General features: G+C 53.2%; 1 protein-coding gene and 1 long non-coding RNA gene across 2 annotated transcripts in view; one reads left to right on the plus strand and one right to left on the minus strand.

Annotated features, from left to right (window-relative positions):
- Positions 1 to 2,769: 2,769 nt before the first annotated feature.
- Positions 2,770 to 5,645, minus strand: LOC123380925. Its single transcript, XR_006587351.1, has 2 exons — positions 5,325 to 5,645; positions 2,770 to 3,015 (listed from the first exon to the last, which is right to left on the minus strand). It is a non-coding gene; the product is annotated as an uncharacterized LOC123380925 (long non-coding RNA).
- Positions 4,703 to 12,097, plus strand: part of SLC18A2 (solute carrier family 18 member A2) — a 38,918-nt gene continuing 31,523 nt past the window's right edge. The window contains exons 1-3 of the mRNA XM_023240989.2: positions 4,703 to 4,829; positions 5,255 to 5,390; positions 7,062 to 7,413. Of these exons, the coding sequence (XP_023096757.2) occupies positions 5,270 to 5,390; positions 7,062 to 7,413 (473 nt within the window). The 5' untranslated portion in view covers positions 4,703 to 4,829; positions 5,255 to 5,269. The remainder of the gene's footprint in view (positions 4,830 to 5,254; positions 5,391 to 7,061; positions 7,414 to 12,097) is intronic.

Genomic DNA, 12,097 nt, shown 5'->3' on the forward strand with positions numbered 1-12,097 from the left:
ATTTTTGAATTTGGGGGGTTATTACCCAGTGGTGCAATTCCTGGATCATGGGGTGGTTCTATTTTTAACTTTTTGAGGCACCTCCATCCTGTCTTCTACATTGGCTGCACCAGCTTGCTTTCCCACCCAAAGTTCGAGAGGGTCCTTTTCCTCCACCTCCTCGCCAACACCTGTTGTTTCTCGTGGTTTTGAGTTTAGCCGTCCTGACAGGTGTGAGGTGACATCTCATTGTGGTTTTGACTTGCATTCCCTGATGATGAGTGACGTTGGGCATCTTTTCACGGGTCTGCGTCCCATACCAGAGGACATTTAATGAGCGTGAACGTCTGCTGTGCAAGCAACACGATGCAAGTATCATCTCCCTGAGTCCCCACAACAATTCTGGGAGGGGGACCTTTTATCATGCTTGAGGGACAGATGAGAAATAAGGCACAAGGGATTTAGTATATACCCAGAGTCATAGAACTTGTAAAAGTGACCCAGCCAGGATGCCATCGATAGCTTAGATTCAGGCTAGTTTATCTAAAATGATGCCTCTTTCAAATAGCTGCTATGTTCCTAGCAGCTCCCTATCATTCATGCCTTATCATTCCTAAATATTGAAATTCGCTGAAAAAAAGTCAACCTTTGTACCTTCCTACCCCCTGTGTTTGAAAAGGGTGGGAGCAGGTGGAGGCAGGAGGCTCTGTGACCGAACACACCAGTCTGAGTTCCCGGGGAGAACAAATGTGTTACTAGGAGGCTTTCTCAGAGCCTGCTCCTCAAGGAGTAGCCTGGGGGGGGGGGGGCGGAGGGGAGAGGTTGGGGTGGGGGAACAGAACCTTCCCCTTCTGGCAAAGGTGATTTCTCTCTGGTTCCCATGGCTCTGCATCAGAAGGGTACCCTGCCTGCTCCGTGCACATCCTCTTTACAGGTATTTAATGAGATTTGGGAATCTCAGTGATGAGCAAAGAATGTCCCTTGTCCGGATACTTGGAGAGACAGAGATCATTGATCATACTTATGGGAATATTGTTCCTCATGGATAGACAAGTTCTAGAGGAAGTAACACTTCCACGAGGGCTTAACAGAGAAGGAACTGTCTGTTGGTGGAGGTGGGGTCCACAAAAGGAGAGCTTTTCCTAGGAAGTGACATTAGGGCCGATAATGAAGTTTGAGGAGATAACTAGGGGAAGAAGAGGAAGAACTTCTCAGGCACAGGGAACAGTGCAAAGGCCCTGAGGCAGAGAAGCACTGAGAGGAACCAGTGTGGCTGAAGGGGAAGCCAGGTGCTAAGTGATTTAGGAGAAGGTTGTGGAGTCCCAAAGACCCAGACCAGACTGCACTTCCAAGGCTGGATCTTCCACCCGGAACGCCAGGACACTGGGTATATATGAAGGCTTCCTGAGTCATGGGAGACCCTCAATTTACACGATCAGGCTGAGATGGACCCAGGTGGAGGCAGGAGGGTACTCCTTTATCACCTCCTCTTTCAACCGTCTCCTGTCTTCCGCTGGCTCACCTCTCACCCCACCTGATTCTTACCACCTTACTGTATTACATTGTCCTGCGGCGTAAGAATGTCCGTCCGGAAGCAACGTTAGTGTCTGTTTTATCAAAGGCTCCCAAAACCCCCACCCAACCATCTCACTCAGTCATGCATTTTGATTACATTTTTCCTTATTATGTTTAATAATTACCAAAATTCATATGTGTGCATGATGCCTTCATCATTTATATACTAATAATGATTGTTATAATAACATGATATTAAAGGCGATTTGAAAAATGAGAAACTTATGGCCATAAAAATATTTTTAAACTTTTTTAAATTTGAGAGTGCATGCGAGCAGGGGAGAGAGGCAGAAGGGGAGAGAGAGAGAGGGAGAGAGAGAGGGCGAATCTTAAGCAGGCTCCGTGCTCAGCCCCCAGCCTGATGCAGGGCTCGATCCCACGACCCTGGGATCATGATCTGAGCTGAAATCAAGAGTCTGACACTCAACTGACTGAGCGACCCCGGTGCCCCCCCACAAATTTTTTAAAGCTAATGCATATTCATAATTTGTTACAGTTCATTTAATACACAAGGTAGTGAATTAAGACGTTAAGTGATAAAATCATTACAGTTGGATAAAATTCTGTTGAAATGGAATGAGATATTTGAAGGCATAAAGAATATAATGTAAATTTTTTGACTGTTGAAGGAAACTTCATTGTATTTTTAAATTTTTTTTTTTCAACGTTTATTTACTTTTGGGACAGAGAGAGACAGAGCATGAACGGGGGAGGGGCAGAGAGAGAGGGAGACACAGAATCGGAAACAGGCTCCAGGCTCTGAGCCATCAGCCCAGAGCCTGACGCGGGGCTCGAACTCACGGACCGCGAGATCGTGACCTGGCTGAAGTCGGACGCTCAACCAACTGCGCCACCCAGGCGCCCCGTGTATTTTCAAGTATAAAAGGTGGTTTTTGCATCCGTGTACCATTTATGCTTTATCGGGTACATTTAATTTTGTTTAATGTTTGTTTATTTTTGAGAGACAAAGAGAGCATGAGCAGGGGAGGGGCAGAGAGAAAGGGAGACACAGAATCGGAAGCAGACCCGAAGCAGGCTCCAGGCCCTGAGCTGTCAGCCCAGGGCCCGAGGTGGGGCTCAAACCCACGAACTGTGTGTGAGATCGTGACCTGAGCCGAAGTCGGACGCTAGACTGACCGAACCACCCAGGCGCCCCTTCCATCTGGTACATTTAAATGAGAGTTATGACGATTTATAAGGTCAATATACACAATATAACCCAAACCATTTAAATTTATTAAAAAAAAACATTTTAGATTCCAACTCAGATATGTGGTGGGGCATACATATTTTTAGAGGATTCTTTCGTGGGTATGCACAAAAGTTTGGAGACCCTGTTGTGCGCCTTGGTGTTGCAGGTGGGGTGGCTGAGATCGAAGGGAGGAAACACAGTAGCATTTTCCCCGGTTCCAGATGACTCCAGCCAGCTGGGCCGGAGTCGGTGTGCCCTCCTGTGTTCGCCTGTGTGGACGACACCGCCAGCGGAAGGTACAGGCACCCCCAGAACAGCGATTTTCCTCGCTTACACCATTACTGTCTCCCCAGCATCAACCATAGTGCCTGGCACGTAGTAAGTGCTCAATAAATACTTATCGGATGCATGAATGGCAGACGCACCAAGCTCTCCCTTTGTGCGGGGCCCTGCGTTCAGGGATTCCCATTTAATCTTCACCACACCCCTGCACCCGGCCCAGTTAGTGTCCCCATTTTAAAGGTGAGGAAACCGAGGCACAGAGAAGATAAATAACTTGCCCAAGGTCACCTATCAAGGAAGTAGCAGAATGGGAGCCGGGCATCCTTGTAAGAGCCCTTAACCGTGACACCTCAGATTCTCTGGGCTCTGAAACTCCAGGCGCTTTCCTGAGTGTGATACTCCATGAGCGTGATACCCTTCACAGCCCTCTCCGCGGCTCCCTGCCATCTGCTCTCTCCTCCTAAGTGGTTTTCCTTCTCTCTCTGTTTAATATTTAAGGTGACACATCCTGGGACATCCCGGAGTCCCCATGTTACTGACCTACTTACTTATCCAGCCATCTTTCTCACACATCAGGGGCAGCAGTGGGAAGCATGGGGGGGCGCGCGGAAGGGAGGAGGGGAGAGGGCGGGGAGCACCACTCATCACCCTCTGCTGTGAGCAGCCTCCAGCTGACAAGAAGCCAAGATTAATAAAACAAGGCCGGGCTCCGCTGCTAGGAGGCCGCAGCAGGGTAACATCGGTTCGAAGTGGCTTTCCAGGGAAACGGCTCCGGTTCCTCCCACCCCCCAGAAGGACCTCCAAAGGTCCAGCTACTTCAGGGGGACATCTGTTTGTTTCTCAAAGGTGGGTTCTTACCCCTGGCAAGTGAGGATTACAGCTGCCCATCACCCCCCAGCAGGCACCGTGCCTGTCTTGACCAGACTCCGCGGGCACCGTGCACAGTAGAGGACTGCAGCACACAGGGTCTGGGCCAGCTGCCTCCTCAGTCCTTTTACTGAGAGGCCTCGCAATTTCCTGGTCTCTAGTGTCCTCTGTCCAGGGTGACATACTCCTGGTGGCCCCAGAGGCCCAGCCTGCTGCTCCTACTTCCTGAGTCCTAGGCTCCAGGGCCCGGGGTCTTCACATCCTCCCAGTGGGGGGTGGGGTGGGGAGCGGTGACACTGGGAGGTGTCCCCTTTCTCCCTGTTTCCACATCTCCTACTCGAGGGTACCCAAAGGCTCACAGTGACACCCTGCATCCTGCTCCAGGGGTGGGCGAGCGCGGAGCCGCGGGCTGCTGAGTGGCTTCCCTCCCAGAGATCTGTCCCTGGCTCCCAACACCCTCTGACCCCCTTCCCTGGCACTCTCATCCATCAGCCTTCAGGTCCTCACGGCCAAGCTCAGGGGCACGAGGCTCAAAGAGCAGCTGCAGCCAGCCCCTACCTGGGACCAGGTGAAAGCACTCATCCCCGACTCCTCATCTTGGCCCCTGACCTTAACCCCAGGACTCTTGACGTCCCGCTGTGGGGGCCCTGACTTCTTCCCTTGGCGCCCCCCGGGCGGCTCCGGATGGGGCACCGTCGGTGGAGCCGGATGGGGCGCCGTCGGTCGGGGGCGGAGAGCCGGGTAGGCCAGCGCTGGTCCGGGCGGGGGGCTGAGGCCGGGGCTGGAAGGTGACGCCCTCCCGCCCCCGTCGGCCGTGACGTCAGAGCCGGACCGGCTAAAGCGAGCGGCGGCGGCGCGGGGCGCTGGGGTGGAGACCGCTACCCGGAGCCGCGCGGACGGACGGAGCCCACGGCGCAGGGCAGGCGACCCCGAGGTAACGCGGGACCCGGCGCGGGGACAGCGGGGCCCGGCGGAGGGCGGGGAAGAACCCCAGGGGCGGGAGGGTCTCCGTCTCCGGGGCGGCCGGGGGGGGGCGCCGGGGCGCAGGACGCACGGGGCGCGGGGGCCCGCGGCGCCTTCGGAGCGCTCGGTGGCAGGAGTGGGACCTCGAGGGCGGCGGAGAGCGGGACCGCCCCCCGCCGGCCCCGGGTTGGGGGGGCCCCGACGCCGCTCGCGGGCGGCCAGGATCCGGAGCGCAGGTGCCCCCCGAGAACGCGCCCGCCGCAGGTGAACCGAGGCTGGGACGCCCGTGCGCGCGGCCCCGGGACCGTTCCTTCCGCCCCGGTGAGGTCGGGGCGTTGCGGGCGCCGGGAGCCCCCGACGCCCGCCGCGGCCCCTCACCGCGCGCCGCGCCCGCAGCCCGGCCTCGGAGCCATGGCCCTGAGCGAGCTGGCGCTGCTCCGCCGGCTGCTGGAGAGCCGCCACTCACGGAAGCTCATCCTGTTCATCGTGTTCCTCGCGCTGCTGCTGGACAACATGCTGCTCACGGTCGTGGGTACGTTCGCACCGGCCGGCCCCGCTCCCCGGGTGCCCCTTCCCTGGGGGCTCCACCTACCCGAGCGCGCCCCCCGCGAAAGTTGCAGAACACGCTTTGCAAAAAAAAAATTCATCCCCTTCCACCCCCGAGTCTGCCGCGCTGGGCGACTCGCAGCCGCGTTTTGTGGCTTCGTTTTCCTGGTGGTCAGGTCAAAAAATGTGACATCTGTTAAGACCCAGAACTTGTGTTTCCTCCCGATAATTTCCTGCTTCCCGCCCCCCCCCCGCCCCCGCCCCCGCCCCCGCCCCCGCCCCCGCCTGCTTTGACCGCGATGAAAAAGATTTCTACTACGAACTGGCAATTCCCAGGGTTCCAGATCACGTTACAATAGTTACTATGCTAACCAGCAAGGTGGGCTGACAGTTTGGCTTAACATTTAAAGGAGCAAGTCAACCTCTCTCCCCGGAAAAAAGGAAGTGACATTTAAATATATTGTATCGGTGCATGGCTCGAGATGGAAACATTGTAGGACCTTTTCCAGAACAGTTTGAACGGTGTTGGTTTTAGTCTTTTTCCTGTAATGGATTTTTGAGAGGCGAATTAAAATCCAGGTCTCTTAATTAGCCCTCTTAACAGCAAAGCATTTGGTATGCTTTTCCTTAAAAATGCCCACAGTTTTAGGGGTGCCTGGGTGGCTCAGTCGGTTAAACATCTGACTTCAGCTCAGGTCATGATCTCATGGTGTATGAGTTCAAGCCCCCACATCGGGCTCTGTGCTGACAGCTCGAGCCTGGAGCCTGCTTGGGATTCTGTGTCTCCTCTCTCTCTGCCCCTACCCTGCTTGTGCTCTCTGTCTCTCATAAATGAATAAATGTTAAAAAAAAAAAAAATTAAATGCCCGCAGTTTTAATGAGTAATTCTTTTTTTAGTTTGTATTCTCTGGGTGGGTTATTTCCCTTCTCTCCTCTCATGGATTCCCACCTGCAGGATTATCGGGATTATCAGAGTGATAGGGCTCATCTGACTTCAGAACAGCCTTGCTTCTCCTTTGTGTTGAGTGCTCTGTCAGCAGGTGCCCACAGGTGCTTTAACATCCGTTTTTCTTTGCCTGGGTGGAAGTCTCCGGAATTTCTACATCTTCCGGGTTGGCCGAAAAATCGCAGACTCCCACTCAGGTAACAGAAAGATGAAGTGGGCCTGTCGCAGAATCTCCATATCGTTCCTTCTCCTGTGGGTTTGTTTTTCCCTGAGACACATAATGAAATTTAGGTTTCTGTTTCCTCGATTCATTCGTTTGAAGGTCTGAGTCCCTCCCTGAGGAGCTCTCGTTGATCCCAGGTCGGCCCTGAGCAGAATTCAGACCACATTTTCCTTTCCTAAAATATTCCTGTAAGGGAGCCCTGTCATGAGAAACCCCACAAAGGACAAGAATCCGGGGCAGGTCACTTCTGCACAGTCACCGGCCCTGAGGGCAGACGGAGCGCTCCCAGCCTCCCGGGGCTCTGCTCTCTCTGGCCAGAGCTCAGCGCTGTGAGATTATCCCGGGGTCCAGGCAGGGGTGTCGTCACAGGGGCAGACCTCTCTGGGCCTCGTTTGGCATTTGATGCGACTGTAGTTTTGCTGTCGTTTGTCCTGATGACAGGTGGTTTCCGTGCAGCCCTGACCTTCTTGTTCTGCTTTTGTCCCCAGTCCCTATCATCCCGAGTTACTTGTACAGCATTAATCACGAGAAAAATGCCTCAGAAGTCCAGACCGCCAAGCCAGTGCTCATGGCGTCTACCTCGGGCCGCTTCCAGAACATCTTCTCTTATTACGACAACACCACCGTGGTCACCGGGAATAGCACCGGAGAGCTACAGCGGGGGCCACCGCCTGCGGCCAGCACCCAGCACACGGTGACGAACACGTCCGCCGCGCCTTCTGACTGTCCCAGCGAAAACAAAGACCTCCTGAATGAAAACGTTCAAGTTGGCCTGCTGTTTGCCTCTAAAGCCACCATCCAGCTCCTCACCAACCCCTTCATAGGACTGTTGACCAACAGGTGGGTTGTTTTGGCCAAGGAGGCTTCTATTCACGTCCTTCCCAGGTCATTGCTCTTTGGGATTCTGTTGCTCCTTCATTTATCAGAGTGCGGAAAACCAGTGGTGGGCGAGCTGGGGGAAACCCGATCTCCTTCTTTGGGGTTTCTTTCCTTCATCGTGATTTCCCACGTGTTCAGCCTTTTTTGTTGCCCCCTCTCTTGCTCAGAAAGTAAGGAAATACTAAAACAGAATAAAGAGGCCCTCCCCGGGTGGGAGCACGTTGATTCCGTCCAAATGCCGTGTCGCGTTAGTACATTTGTCAGACTTGCCCTTGGGCGGCAGGAACTGACTCTGCAGCCGCCGTGGCATCGTCGTTGGGCTCCGTGTGTCACCCGCCTTCGTGTTTTCTTCTTCCTCTGGCCGTCCGCTTCCTTCTCGAAAGCCAAGGTGGTTTGCTCTAGTGCTGGTGTGGGGAAGGGTCAAGACGGCCAGGGAGAGAGTGGGGAAGACCAGTAATCCTGCTGCAAAGATGGACCCCTAAGCTCACGCCGAGGCCACAGCATGTAATGAGCCCCTTGCCGGTTACTCAGCTGTGTCCACACGCACAAAGAGGAGCGTATCGAGCCTGTTTTCTGGATCAGTCAAACCAGCCGCTAATGCCCCCAGATAATGCCCAAACTAGCTTTATTTTAATCTGGATGCTCTGGATGTTTTGGGGGGGGGGGGGACCCACCTCCTCTTGAATAATTGTTCCCGTCTCCACTGTCGGTGGCCATCCAGCAAGTATCCTTCCGCAGCCCAGCTGGCCTAGCTCTGCCTGGTACGGCAGGGGCTGGAAAGCACAGGGCAGGGCACTTGCAGAGAAAGGGAGAGGGCAATCCCTGAAGGGGTCAGCTGCGAAGAGGTGGTACAGTATGAGTGGTGGGGGCAGACCGCCATATAAACGTTGTAGCCTGAAAGGCAGAAATGCGAACCAACCAAGAAACAGTAGAGAGGGGAGTGCCTGGAATCCTACTTGTGACCCAGGCCCAGACGCATGAGCAGAGACCAAGGTGACAGCCGAAAAGAGAACGTAGAAGGGTGGGCTGAATAAGGAAGGCGGGGCAAGTGGGGGTGGGGCCGGGCAAGGCTGTAAGAGGCCCTGAGTGCCAGGCAGAGAGGAGGGGGTTTTGTTGGTGTGTGTGTGTGGGGGGGGGGGTGCACTTGAGAGCCACTAGAGGTTCCAAAGCCACGTTGGAGTCCGTGAACCCAGCACGGTTTTCAGTAGGTCAACCTGTGCAAGTGGGAATCAGGGCCATCCTTACGTTTCCTGGGCCTGGATTAGGGGGTGCGGGCCCAGTTCAGATACAAAGTGTTTCGAGATTGTAACAACAGAGCGTTAAAGCAAGCACGGGGCCCTTGGGAGAGCAGGGGCCAGCTCTGGGGCGGGGCAGAGGAGGTCTGCGGTGGTGCAGAGGCTTAGACAGCTCTGACCTCCCCCGCCCCACCTGCCGCCCCACCTGCCGCCCCCCCCCCCCCCCCCCCCCCCCCGGCACAGGCCACCCTCGGACACACACACAGGGTGCTGGTCACATACCCACGGCCATTTGGAAGGAAACACATTTTAAGCTTCCGTGGTTTGTTTCTCTGGACTGGGTAGTGCCATTGAATAAATTTGAACAGTCCCAAGCTGTGTCCAGCCCTCCTGTGTCCAGCAATAGTATGAATTTGCCACATAAAACATGCTGGGCAAATCCGCCTCCCAAGGACAGGTGCTCTGCGAGGCCACCCAGAAACACTGTCCGCCAGGTGCTGTTTCCCTCTGTTCTTCGGCAGGAAAACCAAACAGACCTCGGTAGTCGTGGGGTTGTTTTTCTTTCTTTCCTCAGCCCTTAAGAGTGCTTCTTTAACATGCATCCTGTGTAATTATAGAAAATGTCTCCGGGTTTTGTATTCCGAGAGAGCAAACAGCTCAAATCCTATATGAGGAAAATTGAGGACATGACTGTCATAATGTCTTGCCAATCACTTGGGCACGAATATTCTTAGCTGTACGGTGTAATGCAGTACTTAGAAACTCAGCCGAAATGGTGTGTTCCAGTCTTCCAAATGCAAATGTGAAAAGCTTTTTTAAAAACCCTATTCTTGTTCTTAATGCTTTGCTTATGCCATGGGGAAGAAGCTTGTTTAAAGCCGGTGAGACCGTTTGCCTATTAAATATTCCAAATGCTTTGATGTTGTAGCTACCCAAGACTCCTGTTTCAGGCTTTAAAAAAAAAAAAAGCCAAGAGAAACCTAATTGTGTTTTGTGATCTGTGAAATTCAGTCTATTCTTGTTTTTTATTTTATTTTATTTTTTCAATCTTTTAAAAAAATTTTTTTACATTTATTTTTGAGAAACAGCAAGACAAAGTGTGAGCGGGGGAGGGGCAGAGGGAGCAGGAGACACAGAATCAGAAGCAGGCTCCAGGCTCCCAGCTGTCAGCACAGAGCCCGACGCGGGGCTCGAACCCAGGAATCGTGAGATCATGACTCGAGCCGAAGTTGGACGCTCAACTGACTGACCCACCCAGGCATCCCATATTTCATTTTAGAGAGCAGGGGGGAGAGAGAATGTGCATGTTGTGAGCAGGGGAGTGCAGATGGAGAGACAGAATCTGAAGCAGGCTCCAGACCCAGTGTGGAGCCCGATGTGGAGTTTGCTCACACAACTGTGAGATCCTGACCTGAGAGGAAAGCCAGAGTTGGACACTCAACTGACTGAGCCTCCCAGGTGCCCCAGAGCGTGAGATGAGGAGAGGAGCAGAGGGAGACCGAGAGAGAGAGAGAGAGAGAGAGAGAGAGAGAGAGAGAGAGAGAGAGAGAGAATTTTAAGCAGGTTCCACGCTCAGTGCGGAGCCCAAGTGTGGGGCTCTATCTCATGACCCTGGGATCATGACCTGAGCCAAAATCAAGAGTCAGACCGTCAACTGACTGAGCCACCCAGGCGCCCCAATTCTATTCTTATGATGGGTAATCCACTTTGCAATTGAGCTAGACCAAAATTTTAATCCCTACCTGGTTCCCCGCCGCTACCCGGCAGATTTAAAATCCCTCCTGTAGCACTGCCTTGTAATGTGGAAATGCAGACAAATTGTCACATTGGTGTTGTAGCATGAACTCTGTTGTCCCTCCACAATGATCATGATTTGTGTATTTTCCAAGGATTTAGGGGACTTGCAGCAGTCTGGGCTCTCGGCAGCTCTGCTCAGGGGAGTGATGCATCCCGCTTTCCTTTACAGAACTTGCCCTTCTGAGCCGCCGCAAATAGTCTTTTGATGTAATTTGTGCCAATCGCATCTTCAATGACGAACGAGATGTGTGTGACTCACATTTTCGGCGTTGCAAACAAGTGTTTTTAAAACGGCACTTTACAGTTGGTTGATGTGTTTCTGATTAAAGAAGGAGGAGTTAAAAAGACGGGGCATCAGAGCCTGAAGAGGAGGCTGAGTGAGGGCTTTGGGGCCAGTCCTGCCACCTTCTAGGCGGAGGAGTTTGCCGCATGGGAAGAGAAAGGGACTGCCCCTGGCGACAGACAGCAGGACTAAAGCCAGTGTCCAGACTCTGTCTGGGTGACTTCCTTCCTCCCTATTCTTTCCACCTGCTTAAGTGTTGTAGTTTTGACATGGAGCTACTCAGAATCAACAGTGCAAGTCAAAAATCTGTTCTTCTTGTATCCGTTTGGGCTCTCTCTGATTGTACCAGGCCGAGCTAGTGAAAGCCCAAATAGTTGTTGATTGCTACTTTGAATCAGCAGGCAGGGAGTTTAGAAACAGACCAGCCTGCTTTTTTGGACGGGCACCCTCCCTCATGTCTCCAGCCCCAGAAAAATATCTTTTTCCAGCCCCTGGTATGATCTGGCCCAGCTTGCCACCCTCTGCAGCGCTTCTGACAGAGGGGAAAAGACGTCCCCAAAGACTGGGGGAGCTACCGAGAGGCTCGGCTGAAGGCCACTCCTCTCTAGAGCCTCGTGCTGCAAGCGGGACCCCCTCATCACATGCGTCCCAGCCCGGACCCTCCTATTCGTGGTCAAGAGGCCGTTGCACGAGTGGCTTTTATGGGTGGGTGATGCAAGAAGCAAGCTGCCGGTCTGTTGTTTGACATACTGGGTAAGAGCTCTCGTTCCAAACCCTGCAAGTAAGAAATGACAATCCGTGAGAGATGTTTTGAGTGTTCATTGGGCTGCCTGTATGGACACAGGCAATTCTTGATTTCACTTGGTCTCAGGTACCGCGGTTTTACTCTAAAACACGTGACCAGAGACGGAGCCAACTTGATTTTGGCGAGTGTAGCGATCCCATATCCAACAACACACTTTGCAAAGCCTGCAGGTGCCTTGGTTGACTTGATTTTTATTTAATTAATTCATTAATTTAGAGGCTCATGTGACTTATTTTATAATTCCGGTCTACTCATTTCACGATTGCCGCTGTGTGTTAAGAGATCTCTTACCGTCTGTCCCGCGAGTGGATTTCAGGGGTACGCAGACCTAGGCGGGGATTCAGGCAGGTCAACGATGTTAAAAGCACCTTTACGTATCTCTCCGTAAACCTGCCTAAGAATGTGGCCCTGTGGTCTTCACTTGTTTAACATGGGGCTTCTACAGTAGTTGCCTTTTGAGAACCAAAAGCTATTCCGGACGCGCTGGCCCCAGGGCTGGGGAAAGAGTTAACCGCGGGTGCTGGG

Source organism: Felis catus, chromosome D2 (assembly GCF_018350175.1).
Source record: "Felis catus isolate Fca126 chromosome D2, F.catus_Fca126_mat1.0, whole genome shotgun sequence".
Lineage (NCBI taxonomy): Eukaryota > Metazoa > Chordata > Mammalia > Carnivora > Felidae > Felis > Felis catus.